Source organism: Cornus florida, unplaced genomic scaffold (assembly GCF_030987335.1).
Source record: "Cornus florida cultivar Cherokee Brave unplaced genomic scaffold, ASM3098733v1 CherokeeBrave_3.0.0_Hap2_Chr06, whole genome shotgun sequence".
Taxonomy (NCBI): Eukaryota; Viridiplantae; Streptophyta; class Magnoliopsida; order Cornales; family Cornaceae; genus Cornus; species Cornus florida.
In genome coordinates this window covers 61,367,342-61,390,767 of record NW_026775576.1, presented here as the reverse complement: position 1 = coordinate 61,390,767, position 23,426 = coordinate 61,367,342, and the positions used below count along the sequence as shown (strand labels likewise).

The 23,426-nt window shown below is 35.1% G+C and overlaps 1 protein-coding gene across 3 annotated transcripts in view; it reads right to left on the bottom strand.

Moving 5' to 3' along the window:
* LOC132311676 (protein ILITYHIA) overlaps window positions 1–17,337 on the bottom strand; it is a 64,927-nt gene extending 47,590 nt beyond the window's left edge. The window contains exons 1-9 of one of the 3 annotated variants that reach the window (XM_059809709.1): window positions 17,002–17,080; window positions 10,840–11,057; window positions 7,275–7,651; window positions 7,048–7,179; window positions 6,509–6,890; window positions 6,243–6,389; window positions 5,905–6,089; window positions 5,675–5,801; window positions 5,479–5,552 (exon numbers count right to left, since the gene is read on the bottom strand). In XM_059809709.1, the coding sequence (XP_059665692.1) occupies window positions 5,479–5,552; window positions 5,675–5,801; window positions 5,905–6,089; window positions 6,243–6,389; window positions 6,509–6,890; window positions 7,048–7,179; window positions 7,275–7,649 (1,422 nt within the window). In that variant the 5' untranslated portion in view covers window positions 7,650–7,651; window positions 10,840–11,057; window positions 17,002–17,080. Of the gene's footprint in view, window positions 1–5,193; window positions 5,294–5,478; window positions 5,553–5,674; window positions 5,802–5,904; window positions 6,090–6,242; window positions 6,390–6,508; window positions 6,891–7,047; window positions 7,180–7,274; window positions 7,652–10,839; window positions 11,058–17,001 lie in introns of those variants that run through there. The other 2 variants (XM_059809708.1, XM_059809710.1) reach the window with 2 other exon arrangements.
* Between the last annotated feature and the right edge of the window lie 6,089 nt (window positions 17,338–23,426).

Here is a 23,426-nt window from a genome sequence, read left to right as displayed (position 1 = left end):
ATCCAACGAAGAGGCTCAGTGTACAACCTCTAATAGAAAGAAACGATCCCCGTACGCACTTCCTCCTCAGAACTCAACATTGTTCCGTCCATACACATCCGCCCAATGTGGTTGCCCCTCCTATTGGCATTAGCAGTACGATGAAAAAACTTAGTATTATGGTCTCCCTCTTTGAGCCACAAGGCCCGAGATTTCTATCGCCACGAGATTTCATCCATAACCGCAATTTCAACACATTCTATCTGACAAGCTACTTTCCTATTACGTTGAGACTCAACAAGACCACACACTACTTCCAATCTGTCCAACTCTGCAATGTCAGCAAGGGCCTTATACTTCCTCCATTCCAGATTACCGAACACCTCCTTATTCCATTTTTTGAGCTTGTCTTTTAGAAGGCGAAGCTTTCCTGCTAAAATAAAGCTCAAAGTTCCCACCACCATGTCCTCCTCCCACCAAGACCGCACCAACCCCTAAAAATTCACCGCTCTAAGCCACATGTTCTCAAATCTAAAAGGGGTACAACATGGACTCAACCCTCCACAGTCCAAAACCAAAGGAATGTGATCTGACGTGACCCTAGCCAAAGCAACCTGAACAACGTCCGGAAACTTCTCCTCCCACTAAGTTACATCCACATAGATTGTTGGTAGTTTTTCTTCAAGATTTTCTGATCTACAGTTCTACCAACATAGTTTGAATTTTCTTCAATAGGCAAATTACTTATATTAAACATATAAAAAAATTCAAAAAAATAAAATAAAACATTGATCTCCCCTGATAATTAACAAAAATATACATGCTACCATTGTATTTTCAAAAATTACCTCAATTGGAATCCAGTCGTTGTCACATGAGCACTTTTAGAGGAGGCTCACAGGCTAGAAGAAGCAATACCTTTTGAAGGGAGGGCAACTAACCCTTATAAAGAGTACCTTGACAAGTCTGCCAACTTATTTCAGATTCTATCGTCAGTTGTGAAGAGAATTGAGAAGGTCCAAAGGAACTTTCTGTGGGGCACCATGGGCGAAGAATTCAAGTACCACTATGTGAGTTGGGAGCAGGTGTGTAGTCCTATTCAGGTGGGGAGACTGGGAGCTAAGAGGTTGGTTCCGTTAAACAAAGCTCTGTTGGGCAAGTGGCTGTGGAGGTTCTGTGGAGAGAAACAAACTTTGAAGGAAAGTTATCATTCTAAGTTCGGCTGTAGAGATCAGTAAATCATCTTCTTTTGCATTTTCCAGTGACTTGGGATTGTTAGGCCATACTTTTTGCCTTGTTTGGGGTTCACTAGGTCATTTTAAATACCATGTTTGGCGTGCTCGAGGCTTGGAGAGAATGCATAAAGGGGAATCAAGCTTGAGGCTTTGAGAGGACGTATAATGGGGGATCAAGCCCGTGGTGTTTCGAAGGAGACCCCCCTTTTTTTATGGTGGGGCTAGTGGAAGGAGAGAATTTGATGAAGAGGACACTCCTATTGGGGTGCTTAAATTCTCTAAATATTAGTTCTTTATTCTCTTGGGTTCTTGGGAGGACTTGTAAATCTGTGGAGGAATTAGAGGATTTTGTGAATAGGTTGAGTGTCCCCAATTGTTCCTTCAACAGTTGCTTTCAAGATGCGCTCTTTTCAGCGCACTTTAATGTTATTTTACTTGCCAGAAAAAGATTGCACTATGCTACAAAACCTCCCCTCCCATAAATTTGGGATCAAAACCAAATTCACTGACATCAGGAAGCAAAAATACATATATGCCTGTTTTGCCATTCTAATGAATGTAAAAACAATATTACCCTTGGAGGTGTCTTCGCTTGCTGCGGATTTAGGATGTGGAGCGAGTTCCTTCCCTATTGTTTATCTGGGCTTGCCTTTGGCTGCTTCGTCTAGGAGGGTGGATGTTTGGGATCCAGTGATTCAGTGTTTTGAGAGAAGATTGGCTGGATGGAAGAAGCAATATCTTTCGAAGGGCGGGAAGGTTATCTAGTGAAGAGTATTTTGTCTAGTCTCCCAACATACTTCCTTTCCCTCTTCCAGATTTCCATCCGCTATTGCTGGAGGACTCCAAAGTCTCCTACAGAACTTTCTCTGTGGTGGCCGGGGGGGAGGAGTTCAAGTATCATCTTGTCAGGTGGGAACAAGTTTGCAGGCCTCTTCAGATGGGCGGTCTTGGGATTAGGAGGTTGATCCCTTTTAATAGGGCATTCCTTGGGAAGTGGTGGTGGAGATTTGGTAGCGGGAGGCATCGTTTATGGAGGAGGGTTATTTTGTGCCAGTTTAGGGAGGAGAGGGGGATGGTCTTCGAGGCCGGTTAGATTTGCTGCTGACGTGGGAGAGTGGAAATACATTCGAGAGGGATGGGATAAGTTCTCTAAGCATATTAGGTTCAGAGTTCGAGAGGGCAGGGAGTGTGGTGATCGCCCGTTGTCTTGGTTGTTCCCAAGTCTCTTTAGGATAATTGTGGATAGACATGCTATAGTAGCATACTGTTATCGGCTTGATAGAGGTAGGCTTGCGTGGGATGTGCGTTTTCGACGATCTTTTCAGGATTGGGAACTTAATGATGTCTCTGGCATGCTGGATCTGTTGTATAGACAAGAGGTGGACGGTAGAGGGTCTGATTCCTTGGTTTGGGTGCCCTCACCTCAGGGGAGGTTCGAAGTCCGTTCTTTGTTCCTCTACCTCGCTGAATTTCATGGTTCAAATTTCCCGTGTAAGACGGTTTGGCGTTCGAAGGCTCCTCTCAAGGTGGCCTTTTTTGTTTAGACTGCAGACTGGACAATCTGAGAAAGAGATGACGAATCACAATCAATTGGTGTTGTCTGTGTAAAAATGATGGAGAGTTTGTGGATCACCTTTTGCATTGCCCTGTGGCTCACGACTATTGGAGTCTTATTTTTGTTCTTTTTGGCATTCACTGGGTTATGTCTCGGTCTTCAAGAGATTTGATTGAAGTTTGGAGGGGCCACAGTGTGGGGGCTCACGCGTGACTGTTGGAGGGCGACCCCCCTTTGTGTTTGGTGGAGTATTTGGAAAGAGCGAAATAGAAGATCTTTTGACGGGGAGAAATCCTCCATTGGGGCACTGAAATTTTCTATTATTAGTTCACTTTTTAGTTGGGTGATGGGGAGAAATTGTACATCTTTAGATGAAAGCGTGGATTTTTTGGGGTCCGTAGGACTTACTTTTGGCTTCGATCCTTGTACAACTCTTGAGATGCTTTCCCCTTTTGAACGCTTTCTAATACAATTTTACTTATCAAAAAAAAAAAAGCAATATTACCCTAGCTTTTGGAAAAGAAATGGCTTTATTGCAATTATTTTAAATTCATTAAATACTTTTTAATTACCAAAAGTCAAAGTCCACATTAAATAAAATGATTGTTCTATATAGTCTCTTACTCCTTTTTTCTTATTTATACCGAATTTATCTCTCTGCAAAACTCCTTTTTTTTCTTTTTTGGATAAGTAAACTTATCTTCTCTCTCTAAAAAGAAGAAACCCATTGTCTGTATATTAACATAAACCAAACCCATGAAAAGTTCTTTTCCTTTTTCTCATATTGTATGTATATATGCATATATGTGTCATATTATTACATCATTTTTAAAATTGATGGGCTCTCTCTCTCCTCCAAATTTAAACCAACTTAAATCAGCTATGATCTCTGATTCTCTAATCGCTCTAAAATGCCACAATTAGAACCAGATGAAAACCCTGTCCCTACTTCTAGACCACCCTCCTATACCCAATTGCACTTCCCTCCTTTCGGACAAGCTTTTCCTTATTATCTTCTCCAAGCTCCCAGAGTGTACCACATCTCTAATTCTTTGGTTTGCAAGCGATGGTGAAGTAGGGTTAGGGTTTCACAGATTTGGAAAGGTCAATCCATGTTGAAGATTTGAAATGAACATTTATATATATGTGGTATTTCAATATATATGTGTACACATATTAAGTGTGAATATGAGGTCGGAGAGCCTTTTCCACATTTACATCTAAAATATGTGTCTTGGTGATCCTAATCCTAATCGTGGTGCAACCAAGAAAAGAAGACAAAAGGCAATACGTGAACTATCTGAAGTCTTCTCAATGCTATTGTGCAACTTTATGGAGACTTACAACTTTGAAGTAGGTGATTCAATTTACCTTACTATGAACATGTTGTTATTCACCCCAACATTAAGTATTTAGAATTACTCAAAGGTCAATGCAATTTTCAACTATTATCGTAGAGCTATGTAGAAGCACGCTCACCTGATTATTTATCCTAGATCTTCCTCACCAGGCTATTACTAAATGAAATCCTGTGAGGACAATGTGTCTGGATCTTTCACACATATACTTCCTACAGTCTAGGAGGAACCTAAATGATGTGACATCAAGTCCTAGTATTAATTTCAATATCAATACGAACATCCTCTAAATCTTTTTGGTCGTGAATGTGTCATATAGCTAAAGGTAATCTTCATTGTGCCCTCTTTTATTATGTATTTATGTGATATTCAGAAATGAGAATAGCACTTTGATTAAACATGCATTATTGAAATACTTTTATATACTTTAACGTTTAAAGGTATTTCCAATTTTTTTTTTTTTGATACGTAAATGTATTTCCAATTATGTAAGTAGTGAAACGTAAAACTTATTACTAAGGATTGTAGCCTAGTAGTATCTACTCTACCTCCCAAGTGGAGGGCAAAGTGACTGACAGCTTTTTTAAAATTCAATGGAGAACCATCACCATACTAAATAATTTTTACAAATTCATCAAAATGCATTAAACTTACTTCAAAATCCAAATGTACAGAACATGAAGATTAAAGATATGTAGCGGAAGATTTTTACTGAGATTTCGACAAGGAAAAATAATTCACGGTTCCAGCCTCATTACCATCTTGTTAAGGCATTACAACCAGGATCTACTCCATCGCAAACATTAGCGTTATGTTGGCCATTATTAGTATTCGAAACAGTGTTCATATGATATTATGACCAACAAAAGATTCGTATCCAGATGGACTTCAAAACAAGACTTTTTCTTTTAATTTTTCCCCTTTTTTTCTTTTTGGCAAAGCAACAAAAAAACCACTCTATGCATTGAAGGATGGATAGCACATTCAGGGAAAATTGGATAAGGCACAAGCATAGATAAAACTTGTATTTTTAAAGAATGCTAGCAGAAGTTGATGAATAATTTGCCATGGCAATTGGTACAAGTGAAGGTTCATTCTGAGATATCAATGACATTAGTATTCAAAACAGTGTTCATATAATATTATGACCAACAAAAGATTCGTATCCAGATGGACTTCAAAACTGACTTTTTCTTTTAAATTTTCCCCTTTTTCTTTTTGGCTAAGCAACACAAAAACCACTCATGCATTGAAGGATGGATAGCACATTCAAGGAGAATTGGATAAGTCACAAGCATAGATAAAACTTGTATTTTTAAAGAATGCTAGCAGAAATTGATGAATAATTTACCATGGCAATTGGTAGAAGTGAAGGTTCATTCTGAGATATCAATGACCAAACCTTCTCCTTCGATACAATCTCATCTGGAAAAAAAGTACAAACCATTTTGACAATAAGCACATAAAAGGGGGGAAAAAAATTTATCCAATAAGAACGCAAAAAGTGATGTAGGTGTTATTAATTGAATTTGTCATTCAAGATAAACCTGCTTTGATATCGACAGCCGCAATTTTTGCAACACAAAGCAACGCATATATGCCATCCAAACGCTGTGCCACTTTTGTAAAACCAGTTTTTACAAGTTGGACAAGAGGCACCAGCAAAGATGATATCTGAGTATAAATTATTATAAAAGTTCTAATTAAATGAACAGAACAGCTTTAGACAAATTTCATTCCACAAGAAAACAGAAAGTAAATTCCTTGATTTCCTCACCTTTATAACAACTTCAGCATTTCGGCACATGACTCGTAGGCAACGAAGATGACCCCTTCTTAAAGCTTCCTTCTCCTTGAGGCCAGAAGCAAGGAAAGAAACTACATCTGGCTGAATAGCCTCTGCAGACCTTGCTGCCCAAGAAGCTATAGCCGACAAACTTGCAAGCTTTACCTCTTCATTTCCTGAAAATTACAAAAGTCAGTAACCCCAATATGCAGATTCTAGGTAAAAGGAACAACACAAAATGCAGAAAACAAAAAAAATTAGACAGAACTTCATATTCAAAACCACCAAACAAAACACATATATAAGGAGATAATGAAGTAGAGAGTTACCATCATCAGTGTAACAAGATAAAAGAAAGCCACATATAGTTGCTGACAGGCTATTGAGACATTTTCCTTCAGGGGCATTAGATAATTCTTGCAGTGCATTGATCATGCCAACTCTCTGGTACGGAAATGCAAGTCTTCCTTCAGAACCTGTTCGCAATGCACCTTAAATTAAAAAGATGGCCAAAGTTTCACACAAACACATTTGAGGCATAGCATGCATAAATCCACTAATGGGTTCCATCAGCAAAAAACTGAATCACACAAACCTCCGATTACAGCTTTCACAGCACTAAACATTGCTTCTACAGCATCTGGGTTACTAGACTTTTGGCTCAAACACCCTACTATAGCTAACGCCCAGAGCCTTCTTCCTTCATCAGCATGGCGAACCTGTGGTAATATTACTGAAAGAATCTCGATAGCATACTTACTCAAATCAAGGTTGACGGATTTCAAAAGAACCCCAACTGATTCTAACACAAGTTCAGGGTTGCGTTTTAACATTTTAACAGATGATGGAACCACAATATTCTTAAAATCCTCATGCAACAAATGAGTGAACAGCGGACGAAAAGCTTCACTCAGATCCTTAGCTGGCTTTTCCCTTGCATTTAAAACCGCTTTAACATACATATCAAGAAATATTTGCTGTAAAACACAAAATAACACATTAGAAAACAATAAACATATACAACAGAAATATACCAAGTATAATCTAGAACTCTAAAATCTCATGCTCCAACAAAAACATTAAGAATATCTCTGCTCATACAACAGGTGAAGAAAAAAAATTAAAAAATCTTACCTTCCATTCTGCAAATAAAGATGGAATTGAAACTGAAAACTCCAGTATAAACCGTATTAGCTCCGGACAATCTTTATATGGGATCCTTGCATCCTTTAGTTCTTCCATGTAGAATTTGAGGATATCAGGTGACTGAAAAAATATACAAATAGAAGACAAATAAAATTTAAAATTAGAAAACCAGAACATAATTTAATCAAAACCAGGAGAAAGTTATTAGGGTCAACCTCAGAGAATAAATGATAAAATGTTTGCTTGCAAGCCCTTCGCTCACGAAAAGATCCTTGCATGGCAATATGAAGTACTGATGCTTGTGCTGCAGCTACTCTGCATAGTGCATTTTTTGATACCGAGGCAAACTGACTCTTAGTTAAAAGAAGACATGACCACTTGAGAAGTCTATAGCAGCCTACAGGGGATTGGAACTTTAATTGCTTTTCCATGACCTGTACAAGGGTTGCTGCGAAACTTTTCATAAATATAACCTCACGTAAAGCTTTTGTGATCAGATCATCAACAGCTTTCCTGGATCCCCGATCATCATAAATAAACAATGTTTTGAAAATGATATCTACCAATACCGACGTAAGCTCAGTAGACATCACTGCAGAGTCAAAACGAAACATACTTCAAAAGACATTTATCAATGAATTGCAGTTCAACTATCAAGACTTAACTAAGTAGCACATATGTGCCTAAACGGATCCTTAGCCATGTCAGACGTGTCTCAAAACACAGATGCAGCAGAAATATATGTCTAGGCACAAGTAAAAATGTACAGTTGTTCATATATTAGAAAACAAAAGGAATGAATCATATTAATGATGAAAATTTATCTTGGATAGAAAGAAAGGGTAGAAAAATGTCTCATAGAATTAATTTTCTATATGAAGCAAGGTATTCTGGAACAACTAAGGAAAAAAATAATAAGAGAGGAAGTGGTGACCCTTTGTATACTTTTTCTTAAACTGTTGCTCTATTCGTATCTATTTATCCTTACCAATGCTCCACAAAAAGGATATTGGTAACCCCACCGTTAGTTACTTCTTTTACAAATTTCATAGTAATAGAAATAAATGTCCTACCAAGACAGATTTTGTAACTTGCTGTCCTCTCGCCTAGCACGCAACAATTTACCTCCGTGGAAATGATGAAATAATGATTCTTTCGAAAAAGATCTGCAAAGTTTGAGTTCTAAATTGATAGTGGTATTCTTTTCTAGTAATTGGTGATGGCACTCTTATATGCCAATTTACTAACACCATATGCAGATTTTTTTTTTTTTTTGATAAGTAACACCATATGCAGATTTGAAATCAGTTAAGACACTTGGACTGCTAACCACCTAAGGGCTCGTTTGGCATAGCTTTTACTTATGCTTTTATACAGAAGAAGAAGAGAAGTAGAAGCGATCACTTCTTTTTGGCTTATTTGATAGTGTTTGGGAACTGCATTTTAGAAGAGCTTTTAATGTTAGAAAAACTTTTTTGTCTGTTTGGCAAAATGCTTACTAAAGCTCTTCTACTACTAATATAACTATTTTGCCCAATGAAAGAAGGTTCCAAACAATGACCATCCCAACAACTGTAACCAAAACTATGATATTAACAAACATATCATTTGTGAAAGAACAAAATATGTCACACATCTATCATGAAAATGATTTTATTTCTTTTACATTGTTGTTGGCTATAAAATGATCTAAATAACATTCTTTTACATTTTTTATTAATTTCACTATAAGGAAGTCATTCATACAATTAATTATTTAATTATTTTTCTTTCTTTCAGTTTTTTCAACATAATATATGTAACTCATTTTATAAATTCTTTCTTCTATAGTGTTTTGAGAAATTGATATATGGAAGGAATTTTTTTTAAAATACAACAACGCTTTACATACAAGTTCACCTATTTTTCAATTCAACTTTGAGGTGAAAAAAAGAAGAAGCTAAAGATGGAAAGTTTTTTTTTTCTTCATTTTTTTGGTTAGTACACCTTGGTTGCCATAGAAAGATTCTGAGGACGCCTTTACATACATGTTCATTTTGATGTGAAAAAAAAGCTAAAGATGGAAAGTATTTTCCAATTCAATTTTGAGGTGAATAAAAAGCTAAAGATGAAAAGATTTTTCTGTTCTTCATATTTTTTGGTTGACCGTGGTTGTGCAAGTTGAAAGAGTCATTAGCCCAACCTATGGAGTTTATTTTCATAACTATCATCAAGTAAATCATATAAAATATACACATATATTACCCGTATATACCCACAGCTTCGCAAAACTGAGAGAAAATAAAATTGAAGGCAAAAACATATAATGGCAATGTATATGAGAAAAAGGGAAAACAAAAAACCAAAATCATGAATGAATCGAAATATAAATTGCAATAGCAATAAATATATATATATATATATATATATATATATATATATTGATATTGTTCTCACTCATCGTTCGACAAAATCTAACCAATCTGATTCATGATAAAACTTAAAATAATACTATATTTAGGACTTATTTGTCCAATGGAAAAAATACAGAGTACCCAGCTTTGAAATCTTGAGGATGAGAAAAAGGAGAGGAGGAACCTGTTACTATGCGAACCAGATGAAAGAGACCATCTGTGATGCGATTAGGTTTCTTCACATATATAGGGATATAGGCGGAATACTTTATTTTTTGTTCACAAATATGGAGGGCACGCTTGGTATTTTGAAAGCTTCATTAAACCCCTTAACAGCTTCCCGTGTCTTTGAAAAAAGAGCGTTTTCTAAGACTCAAAAGCTCTTTTAAAAATTTAGCCAAACACTACTCAAAACAGCTTCCAACCCCAAAAAGCTAAAGCAGCATTTCAAAAGCCAATCCAAATGGGCCCTAAGTCACACAATTATTCTAAACTGGTGCCGCTCTTACGTTCTATGCGCGCTCTCTCACTCCGCACACACTCTTGCTTTGATTCTCATTGTGTGACTTATATTTTGCCGTTTTCGCGCTCCCACTCCCGCTTTATGTGACTTAGCTAATCACAACTCACTGTAGTTGATCAACCCAGTCAATCATATAGCAAGGAGTGTCCTAAGCAGCTCCAATATTTGTGGAACCAGTAAATCACTACTCTCCAATTTTGAGCAACCCAAGTTAAATTTGTAGCACAGATAACAACCCATGTCACATAGTATACAAACATCAGGATGCAAAAAATCTATTGCACAGCAATAGTGATAAGTAAGTTGACACAGACATGCAACAGAGATACAATTTGTATTGATATATACAAGTTCCATACTAACAATCGCATAACTCAAAAAGATAGGGATCGACAAACAACATAGTATCACACTAATTTAAGTCACACCTATATCATACCACGTTTCTACAATTATAATCCTTTTTCTATTAAAAAATTCACATTGCATGCTTTACTTGCTTGTTTCTTGTGCAAAATAGTACTCGTCTTTTAAAAGGAAAAAGAACTTCACATATATAGCTTGTGCACAACACGTTCCTGCTAACATTTAATTATAAAAGTCTCGAATTCAATTTTATTTGTTAGCAACAAAAATAAAAATCAAGTGCATATCATTAATCATCGATTTACATCTCATATTGGTTTTTAAACAATTTTGGTAAACAATATATTCTACCTACAACCTCATCCCTACTAGATTTAAATCAACGTTAGTAAACCGACCTTTGGACATTAACATCTTAACTAGCTTTCTTAGACCGGTGCCTCTTAATAAGTGTCCATGCTTTGTCACCAATCAACTAGGTTATCTTTAAGATCTTACCCTTGTCATTTCATTTATGGATTCCTACTAAGTTTTCAAAGCCCCTCTTTCGATTCCTTTGGCGTCTCCACCTCAATCAACCCGAACGGGAGGCACCTCGCAGAAGATCTCAGTATCAGGGGCAACAAGACCATACTCGTGAAGGATATGGCCAGAGGTGTATATAGGTTTTTCCATATGCAGTTCCAGAGACCAAGGCATGTCTATCCGTGGCAATCCTGAAGAATCTGGGAAGAGTGAGAGCAAGAGAGCGATCGACAGACCATACTTAACTTTAAATCAACGTGAGTAAACCTAACCTTTGTTATTAACATCTTAACTAGCTTCCATGACAAGAATCGCAACTAAACTTTGTGATCTCTTAGGCATAAATTAAAATCAGAAATAATAAATATATATATATATATATATATTGATCAAGCAAAGAAATAGATTAAGTGCTTAAATCTGACTAAGACATGCAATTTTCATACTTCTACAATCTAAAGACTTGAACTTCAATTAGTTTTATAACAAAAAGGGTAGATTCAGAATAGAAGTTCCTCTCTAGTCTTTAATGGAAAACTCCATGAAAAAATAAATCAGAAGAATTAGATTTAGAAGTATATTTGATTTAGAAATAATTTAAAAGTTGTTGTCGAATTATATGTGAGGGTGAGCCTTGGCACAATGGTAAGGTTGCTCCATTGTGACTTGGAGGTTACAGATTCGAAAACAGAAACAGCCTCTCCATGTGAAAGTAAGGCTATGGACATCTCACCCTCCCCAAACACCGCAATCAATGGCGGACACCTCGTGCACTAAGCTAGCCCTTCTTTTTTTTTGGTTGTTGAACCACTGTAGCAACAAATCATAACCATGGTACAACATTAATTTCAATTCAACCGATATTTTGGCACGTTAAATTGATGAACTGAGAATTGCATCGCAATTAATGTATCCGTATAAGAATTACAGACCCTAGGGATATCACTTCATAACCAAATTGTTGTACTTACAAAAAAGAAAAAGAAAGAACGACCCCAAAGAGTCGAGCCATGTTTTTATCGAATAGAGTTGGGTTAAGAACCACAAATATATATATATATAATAATTATTAAATATGCATCTTGTATTAATGGTTGCACCTCATCTGAAACTTCCTAACATAAAAGAAATTAATAAACACAATCAATCCTTATCAACTCTAATTTTAACCGAAGAAGCCCAACCCTTACCATAAGACCATAACCCTAATTCCCCTCCTTTCTAACTGCAAACCCTTTATACTTTTTATTTGTAACCTAGAAAACACAGCAAGTTTTTCCTTCTGAATTCACATCACAACCAACCATCAAATTGACCCAATTTAATACTCATTCTATCTAACGTTGCAGTTTGCAAATGAATAGAGTTGTTCATGAACAGCTCCGGATCGACTCATTTAAGCTCGATTAGGGATTGTACATTAAGTAGACAAGTCGAGCTCGAGCTCGATTTTTGATCTCTTTTTACAAACGAACCAGACCAAACATTGTTAGGCTTGTCACGTGTAGGCTCATGAACACTAAACTTGTGTAGGTTCGCATGCATTCATAAACACGTTCATAAACATAGGCTTGTATGGGTTCATGAACATATGTTAATACATGAGCATAGACTCATTAACATACATTCATGAACATAGGCTTGTGTAGGCTTGTATAAGTTTAAGAACAAACCAAAGCAATCTTGAACATGAGCCCAAACCAAGCCTGAACACGAATATGGTATTGAGGTCGGCCTTTTTTTAAATAAATAAGTCGAACCGAGCCCAAGCTTTTCAAAATAATGATGAGTTGAGCCCAAGACCAAGCTCAGCTTTTTGAGCTCGTCACGATCCCTAACTGAGTCAGAGCTAAACCCACGAACAAACAAGCTCAGCCAATACAGACTAAAGCTCGGCTCGGTTCATTTATAGCCCTAATTCCATCCCTAAGCCTTAATGATCTCTCTTCTAAAGTATAAACTCGGCAGAAAAGAAAAGGCCTAGTGCACCATTATTTTGTGATAGGTAAAACTGATTCCCCTTACGACTCCATCCTATATCATTATGAATCCCGTATTCCCATGACATGGTGAGGATAATAAGAAATTCCAACAAAAATAACTACACCTTTTTGAATACCTTCATGGGTTTATTACACTAAAGTTAAGGCATGTCCAAAATACAACCCACCCAATATAATTCAATTAATTATACAGGCATCCCACCAACAGGCTAGTGATCTAGCGGTACCAGGCCCCTGCTTTCCAAAGGGAGGTCAAGGGTTCGAGCCTCAGTGGAGGCATGTGTGTGAGAGTACCAACTAAGAAAAAAAATTATACAGGCATCCCTTCTAGTTTGGAAATTACCACTCTCCACCCATTAATGGGCTGTTTATATATATATATATATATATATTAATCATACCATGCTATGAATTTTATTTTTTTAATATCAATTCTATGGTTTCTACCTTGATAAGAATCAGTCAACCTAAAGTAATTCAATTACCAGTCAAATAATAAATAATACTGCCACTAGTCATCTAAGCCTGGGTACTTACCTTATCCTACTCCCCTCATTCTCGACCAACCTAAAACAAGTCATGCAATCCCAACCCCAAATCTAACTTCTAAAGACTATGGTCACCATAAAGAACACCACTGAGCAAGCACCAGTCAATACCTAAAATAACAGACCACATTTACATTACCAGCCCGTTACAAGGGTATAAGCATCAGGACAGACATAAATCACACTATGATTATCTCTAAAATTTCTCCTTTTTTCCAAATCAACTTCAAATTTTGAACAACATGTGTTATGCTTTATTGATATGTGTTTTAATTGAATGAAATCATGTCACATGGGGTATAGGGATCTTTGTTTCTACGGTGTCGATGATGGGCATTAGTGGGGCCATTGGTGGTCGGTTCTTAGATCAGTTACAACTGTAGAAAATGAAAAAAAAAAAAAAATGCTAAGGATTTGGCATTGTGGCAATGATCATCAAAATAGCCAATGTTTCACTTTATATGGCAGAGCTCTCAGGCAACGCAACATTGTTTATCTTTCTTGTAATCGCCTATGTGATAATCATAGTGTGATCTTTGTTATGCTTTATTGATGTGTTTTAATTAAATGAAATCATGTCACATGGGGTATAGGGATCTTTGTTTCTACGGTGTCGATGATGGGAATTAGTGGGGCCATTAGTGGTCGGTTCTTAGATCAGTTACAACTGTAGAAAATGAAAAAACAAAAAAATGCTTAGGCTTTGGCTTTGGCATTGTGGCAATGATCTTCAAAATCGCCAATGTTTCACTTTATATGGCAAAGCTCTCAGGCAACGCTACATTGTTAATCTTTCTTGTAATCGCCTACGTGATAATCTATGTCACATAGACTCGACATGGGTATGAGAACGGAATATGTGTTCAACAAACGTATCCGATTTGAACACACAGCACCTATATATGTGATGATGGAATGAGAAGAAGAGCTTAAAGTTTGATGGCAAATAACGATTTCCTACTTGTAATATAAATGAAATCCCCCTTTTCAACTTCATTCAATGTAATTATAATTATAATTGAGTTTATTTTTATAGAACAATAATATCATATGTTAATAGTACTAGCACAATATAAAATGCATCTTATGTTTAGAACATGTCTAGGTACCCATATCATTTGAAACCACATCCACATACCTCAAGATTTGGGATGTAAAGAAGGTCCTACTAAAATCCATGTAGATATAGATAATACTTAATAGTGATAATACTTATAGAGGAAAAAATGAAAAAGGGGAGAGAGAGAGAGAGAGGGGGGGGGGGATAAAAATAAGAAGAACATGAAGTATCTAACATTAATTCTTAAATATACGATTCAATCTTCTCATGTCTAATATATGATGAAAATTTGCACTCTCATAACTTTCACTAAACCAAATAACTTCTTAGAATTTTTGTATCAACCTCGTTCCTCCATCCAAAAATTCAGTATAAGTAGAATTATGAAAGGCTATAGTAACTAGAACTTGGCCTAAAGGTAGAAAAGCAAGGCCAGTTCCATTATATATATATATATATATATATATATATATATATATCACACAAACAATATAATAATGGAAAATGAATGGGTGGAATCGCCTTTGACCAAAGTACACCAATCAAATAAATGAATAAGGCATTTGATTAGCAGAAGATCAACTGTATTTATGGTATAGAATGCTGGCCGAGTGTAATCAATATGTAGATGTTGAAAATGAGTGGCAAAATAAGAAAAAATTGTATGAAGCTAAGCATAAGAGGCTCAAGAAAAGAAAATTCAAAGAAGAAAACGAAATTAAAATTTCACTCAGTTGCAAGGCAAGAACCACTCAAGCCCTTGCATAATCATGTGACATGTATTAAGTTTAGGTGGACTTCTGTTTATGTCTTCTAAGGATATTGTTGCCGAAAGGATATACTGGCACAGGATATTGAATTGAAGCAATATAGTTTTTATTTGTCAATTAATAGTTAACCATGCACTACTTGAATTCAATGGAAATCATGATAGAGATCCACACTTCAAATACTGGACCTCCTTACAATTATTGTGACACAACCCTAACGCCAAACTGAATGACCCAAAGGATTCTATCTTCTTTGTTGCAAACAAAATATTTATTGTCAACAAGCAAACTATTTAGTGTAAATTCAGAACAGCCCCTATTCCTTTTCCTTCTATATATTATTTTCAACCTAAAACACCAATTCATAACCCTAAATCAGTTTGTGACCAATGAGCCTTCTCTATAAGATGATTAGGTAGTTTTCACAATAGACCAATAACTAAACTGGGGACGAGAGAATGGCTAGGTTAGACTAAAGGACAAAATGAATTGAAATAGCAACTAGTAAGGAAAAACATAGAGCTACGATTGCTAGTTAACCAATGATATGATGTACGCAAGTCCCGTTGTCAACCAAGCATCTCCGTTCTATGGAACACGGAGATGCTTGTCTCTCCGTGCTATGGAGCAAGCATCTCCGTTTTTGTGCGTCTGGTGGTATCTTCGGCTTGAAAGAAATAGGAAATCATTTGAAGGAAAGGAGAATCCTATTGGGTCACTGAAATTCTCTATTCTAACTACCCTTTTTTTGTTGGGTTCTAGGGAAAAATTATAAATCCTTGAGGAACTTATTGATCTTTTGGAATCTTTGAGGGTCTAGAGGCCCTATTTGGCCTTGTGTAACTTATGAGGGATGCGTCTTTAAAACGCTTTTAATACAATACTTGTCAAAAAACAAAAAAAGCATCTCAGTGCTATGGAGAACCCTTAGAAGCCCGTTTGTTTCTTTCACGTCATCAAATACAAAGCCACCAATAGCAGTATTCGTAGTTGCACTACAGATACAAAATTCAATTTTATACACTCATTGAGATGACGGTGATTCTCATAATGTGAGATGCGTCCAATTTCAGGTCAGCCCTGATTTTCATCACTTTCTCAAAAGAATAGTTTTAGAGGGGAACTTCCCTAGAGAAACTAATAAAAACCTGCCCTAACAAGACAAGTGTTCTTTTCTCCTAGCCAACCTAAGACCCAAATGGATCCTTACCGATGGATTGTCTACCCAATAAATAAAAAGAGTAGTTGATAATCCATTTATTTGACTGCACTTCTCCCTTTTTGGTTCATTTTTTTCAACCGGTTCATTTTTTTCAAAGACAATACAATAGTTTTTAAATGGGTTTCTATTTTTCTCAAAATAAATTATTTTGTTTTATCTTGTTTACTTTCAGGGTGTTCCCAAAAAAACTCCATCCAAAAGGGTCCCAAGTTCCCCCTCTTATGTGCTGCTTCAATTTTCATGTTGTGAAGAAATGAAACTAAATTCAACTCCACCATTATGCTTAAAACCAGAACTTAGGCTCAGTTTAGCAAAAAAATTTACTTCTCAAGTCCTGCGTAATGGAAAATTAGTACTGGGTTTTCATCTCTTCTCTTCTTTATCACTTTCCCAGCAACCAAACATTAAAAGAAAAAAAATACTATTTCTGTTAAGCTATTGTCAATCGTACATAGATGTAAACAAATACATATATATATATATATATATAGATGCATCTATGTATTGAAAAACTAATAGAGGAAGAGGTGACCTGAATTGTCGAGAAATGGCTGGACTTCATCTCGGAATACCCGAACCCGCTTCTTGGTAGATGAAACTGTGATCGACCCGGTAACAGAAACCAACGACTCGATCGAATCCGCCATGGATACTGAACAGAGAAATCCGATTCAGAGAGTGTTGACGATGATGCTGGATTTGAGGGGGACTTAGATGAAAGGTATTGGCGTATATTTGTGCCTCTTTCACAAATTCTGAGGAATGGTGTGGACCAAAAGACTGTGACTATAGACGGCTTCTTCTGATATTAGGGTTTCTGGAGCTGTCTAAGAGAGAGAGAGCGAAAAACGTGCTTGTTAAAAGTAGGGCGAAGCGATCATGATGTAGTAGTAGCAGTAGGGTGGAGCTCAAGTGTAACTGTAACCGTATCCATATTCGGACCCGCTAATCCGTCACACTGTTTTCCAATTTTTTTTTAAATTTTCTTTTTTAACAAAAAAAAAACGACAATCCAACTTTGTGACTTGGAACTTTTGGTGTAGGTAAACTTAGTACATGTACATTCACATGCAAATTACACGCATTAAAAATAGGGTATTTTTACTCTTGTGATAATCTAGGATCCGCCAGACTAGACCCCTTAATAATTACCAATGTTTTTGTTTATTCTGTTATATTTCTACATATTCTGTTATATTCTGTTAAAGTTATAAAACTTTCATTATTTTCAAATTTTGATCATAAAATTTCAACATATTTCTAAAAATTACTATACACTTTTAAAAAGTTATTACATTACCTGATATCAGTATCCGACCTGTTAATCAGGTTATGAAATGATAAATTTAACCTTACTATTTAATGTTAAATTAAAAACTAAAAATTATTTTTAAAATTACAAAAATACCCTTTAACCTTCTTCTTCAACCCCCTCTCAAACATAATTTTTGTAATTTTAAAGGATATTTTTATAATTTAAAAAAATAATTTTTAGTTTTTAATTTAACATTAAATAGTAAGGTTAAACTTTGTCATTTCATAGCCCAATTAAAGGGTTGGATATGGATATCGGGGCTAAAGTGTAGGAATTTTCTGAAACAGGTTGGAATTTTATAATCAAAATTTGAAAGCAATGGCCCTATTTTTTAAGTTAACTAATAATATTTTCTGCTTTTGATTTAAAAACAAGCTTATCAAATAATATTTCTATTTATTGATAAACAACAATGTGACATAAACACGCTTTTATTGTTTAAGCTTAGATGATAAATAAGAAAATTGGCACAAATAATTTTGTTCTTGGGTTTTTATACTTTTTTTCTTTCAATGCACGTGAGAGAGAGAATGCTTATGAAACCAAATGGAGAGACTGAATACTTGAAGAGAGAAAAAAATATAAAGAAAAGTAACCGATTTTGATCATGAGTAAGCACAGACTCATGCTATACTAGGGGAGCAATCCCCCCTCTCATTTTTGTCATTTTGATATATCTACTTATGAAATATTATCACAGCCCCCCCCCCCCCCCCCCTTCCAAAATTACTTAATGCGACCCCCCCTTCCCCACATGAGTTTCTAGGTCCGTCCCTGGTAAGTGATGTAATTTCATAGAATGTAACCGATTTTTATCACATAAAAATATGAGAGCATACCTTCAAACATATCAAAGGAAATGAAAATGTCTACTTTCAATAATAGAAAACAAGTCATGAAAACACATAAAAAGAAAAAACTAAGTAACATAAACATTAAATTGCGTAAATAATAGATAAGTCATGAAGTTAAAGCCCAGTCATGAAAAGACAAACACAAGAAATCAATCGTGCCACCTAAAGGGAAAAACTTTTAGAACCATTGTAAACAACTGCATTCCTATCAAACCAGATTCTCCATTAACCAGTTAGGAGGATGCTTCTGAAGAATGAAGACCTGATGAAGCCAGTGATGGAGGCAATGAAGGGCAGGGAGGGTGTGGCAAGTGCCCCTTCTGATTTTTTTTTTTTTTTTTTCCTTTACTATTGTATGTATACTTTTTTAAAAATATACATGGTGCCCCCTTGAAATTTGTTTTTACCCATTAAATTACTGATCGAGAAAGGGTTTTGATACACCTTCACCTACACAATCAAAACAATTTTATAAAAAATAAAATATTCACCGTGAGACTCTATCAAAACCCTTTGATTTACCATTTTCCTCGTTCGTCACTCTCTACTTCTCTGTTATACAAGACTGCACCACCGGCCGAAAGACAACAGTGACTCTTTGGGAGGCTTCTCATCGATGACCCATAACACAGGTACCTAGTACGGCAGTACCCCCTTATATCTTTTCTTCAATATTTTCTTTTTATTTTTCTTTCTTCTTCCATGCTTCTTCAAATAAAAAAACCCTATCACCTTGGGGAGCAGATCTGCCATTACCTTTTGGGATTGGGCGGATTGACTATGAGAAAAACATTCCACACTGACACGGATACACATAAAAAAAACCCTTCCAAAAATAAATAAATAAACCCTAAAGTTTTTCCTTTCAAAAATTCATTTCATGGTTTCCTTCCTTTTATTATATATTCCGTTTTTCCTTTAAAGTTACTTTTTTTTGTTTTTCCCCTAATCCCACATTTAACACCCAACGATGGCCAGTTCCCAATGGGCTATCACAATTTTTCTATGTTCCCCAATAAATATATCACAATAATTTAATAGTAATTTTTTTTTCAAATATTCGTGTGATTTAATAACTTAAATTATAATCTTAAATAAATAAGAGGAATACAAATTTTATTGATATGATGTTATTATTAGCTGAATTTTGTTTTGTAACTAACATATTGTTATAAGTTTTTTTTTTTTTTGCCCAATAAATGGCATGGAATTTTCTTTAGCACATAAACCTTTAAATTATTCTATTTGTTTGTCTCATTGTCTCATATTAGATTAAATATTTGAATTCAGAATTTCAGAGGAATTTATTAACTTTGCTATATATGCAAATTTTTATTTTGTTTTTTTAAAAATTAAGTATAGTCTAATTGCTAGTTACAGTTAGCCACACAATGTTTTTACGTGTCTCTAAGTTAGGTTTTGTATTCTAATTTGCAGGTTATTGAGCTCATCAGCTCACTCTTTTTCTCTTCACATTCATTCCTATAGAACAATTGTAGGTTTCCTACTCCAAAAGTGTAGGACTTTGGCTTCAAAAAGGTACACCTTACTGACTTAATTTCTCTCTCTCTCTCTCTTTTTTTTATCTATTTTGACTTCTTCATTATTCACATTTTTTTTTTTTTTTTTTTACCAATGTTATGCACTTTAATGACTTGATAACAAGTGTCTAACTTATTATTTAATTATATTGCAAACTTTATTTATAATTAACTGGGATTCTTAATTTGATAAAAAAATAAAAGATAAATTTTGTTAATTTAATTTACAATATTAAGTGATTGTATTATTAAGACGCAAAGTCTATTCAAATTAAATTTGTTTATAAATAAGTCTATTTTTGAAATAGATATGGATTTAAGAAATTTGGGATCGATAGCCCCCGTGCCCCCAATAGAGAGAACTGATAAGAGTTCAAAGCGAAGACGTTCTGAAATCAACTTGGAAGATTTTCCCACAGATCTTGGACTATAACCTCGAATCATGGATTATAATCCTAATGACCGAGACCAAATTCGTACAGCATATGTACAAAAGCGTAATTGTTAACCTCGAAATCATACTTTCCCCTTTAAAAGTTTCGGCAAAAAGTTACGGTCTTTTAACACTGCTTGGTTTAATAAATTTTCTAATTGGCTAGAATATAGCATAGTCAAAGATGCCGCATTTTGTCTATGTTATTACCTTTTCATGCCATAAATTGGAGAACAAGCATGCAGTAGCTCCTTTGTTTGTGAGGGGTTTTCAAATTGGAAAAAGAAAGAAAAATTCCAAATTCCTGTTGGAGGCCTCGGTAGTGCCCATAACTGAGCTTTGAGATCGTATCAAACTTTGATGAACTAAAAGCAGCACATTCAAACAAGTTTCTCCAAGCAGTCGGACCAAGCTCGAAGTGAATATCAAACTCATTTGAATGCATCAATTGAATGTATCAGATAACTTTTACAACAAAGACTTAAATTTCATGGCAATGATGAATCTGAGGATTCAAAGAATCAAGGGAATTTTCTAGAACTTCTAAAATTTCATGCATGTCACAATGAAAATGTTAAGAGCCGTTGTATTAGAAAATGTTCCTATAAATCTGAAATTAACATCGCCCAATATTCAAAAAGACATTATTAATGTTGCTGCAATAGAGATCATCAATTTTTATTGTCAAAGATATTGAAGATGCATTTTTTCTCTATTTTAGTTGATGAATCTCGGGACATATCGATAAAGGAGTAATGGCTATTGTTTTACGTTATATGAAGAATGAAAGTATTATCGAGCGTTTTATTGTTATAATACATGTTATAGATACAACTGCTCTTTCACTTAAGACATCCATTGGTAATTTATTTTCTAGACATGGATTGAGCATTTTTAGACTGCGCGTGCAATGTTATGATGGGCTAGCAATATGCAAAGCAAGTTTAATGATCTCAAAGTGCTTATTCTAAAAGAAAATGAATTTGTTTTTTATATTCATTGTTTTGCTCACTAACTTCAGTTAGCTCTTATGGGTGTGGTAAAGAAACATTCTCATATTTCAACTATGTACACGTTACTTGGTAATGTGGTGAATGTAGTTGGAGCCTTATGTAAACATCTTGATATGCTTCGAGAGAAACAAATTGCTAAAGTTATTGAGGTAATTAACAAAGACGAACTTTCAAGTAGGCAAAGCCTAAATCGGAGCATTTCCCTTATACGTCCTGGAGACACTCGTTGGGGTTCACATTGTGGTACTTTAATTAGCTTGATTACGATGTTTCCATCTGTAATTGATGTTTTTGAGAATACCGAAGTTAAGCAAATATTCTGCTTGAGTCAATGCAATGCTTTAGTTTCGTATTTAATATCCATTTAATGAAGATAATATTGGAAATTGGTAATGAATTATCAAAAGTACCGCAAAGGAAAGATTAAGATATTGTGAATGTTGTGTCCTTAGTTAAAGTATGTAAACAACGATTACAAATTATGAGGGAGGATTGATGGAATTCTTTACTTGATCAAGTTTCTTCCTTTTGTAAAAGACATCAGATTGATGTTCCCAACATAGATGATATGTTCATAGCTTGAGGAAGATCATGCCATAAAGTTCAAGAAATAACAAACTTGCATCACTATTGTGTTGATTTGTTTTATTCTGTTATAGACTTGCAACTTCAAGAGCTAAATGGTCGTTTAAATGAGGCAAATATTGAGTTACTTATTTGTGTGACATGTCTATGTCCAGATGATGCATTCATTGCTTTGGACAAGCAAAAATTAATTCGCCTTGCTAAATTTTATCCAAAAGAATTTCTGCACTTAAGCTCACAGATCTTGACGGTCAACTTAAGACTTATATTTTTTATGTACGCTTTAATGGTAGCTTTGAAGGTTTGAAAGGAATTTCTGTTTTTGCAAAACGAATAGTCGAGACAAGAAGAGACAGGGTATATTTGTTAGTATATTTGCTTGTGACGTTGGGGTTGATCTTGCCAGTTACAACTACCACAGTAGAGAGGACATTTTTTCCTATGAATGTTGTAAATAATGAATTGCGTAATCGTATGGGAGATCAATTTATGAATGATAGCTTAATTGTATATATAGAAAGAGATACACTCAGTGGCATAGATAATGAAGCTATCATGCATCGTTTTTAAACTATGAAAACCCGTCGAGGACAATTGTAGTCATATTTAATAAAAAATATTAACAATCGATATTTTGGTTATTGTCTTGGTTCTTTTTATTTGAGATTATATATGTGTGTACTGTGTGCAATATATATTTACCATCTTAGTTGATTGATATATATATATGCATTTTTTTATCAAGTACATTGTGCCTCCTAGACTTAAAATCATGGCTCCGTCCCTAGATGGAGCTATCATTGTAATGATGCATAAACCACTCCACAAGTTAATCCAATGAACGGATGTAAGTGATATTGATCTACATAATATAAAACATTTAAACCCTATATAGTAGTAGCATAAGGACATAGATATAAATATGTTCCTTAGTGTCTTTATTACCCCAGCAGTTTTGACACAACTCAACCACCTGAAGACTTTTTTTTTCCTAAAACTTACAAAAGATAGATTTGCATTTTGAAAAATCAAGCATAAAGACACAGCCACATTTGGCCTACAATTACTCCAGACAACATAATGCTAAACCACATTTGGAGAATGATGTTTGCACTTATTCTACACAGATTTAAAATTAAAGCTTATATATTTTTACTTAATCTTATCTACACCTGATTTGATATGGATAAAATTAATAAAACCTGCAGCTGAGGAG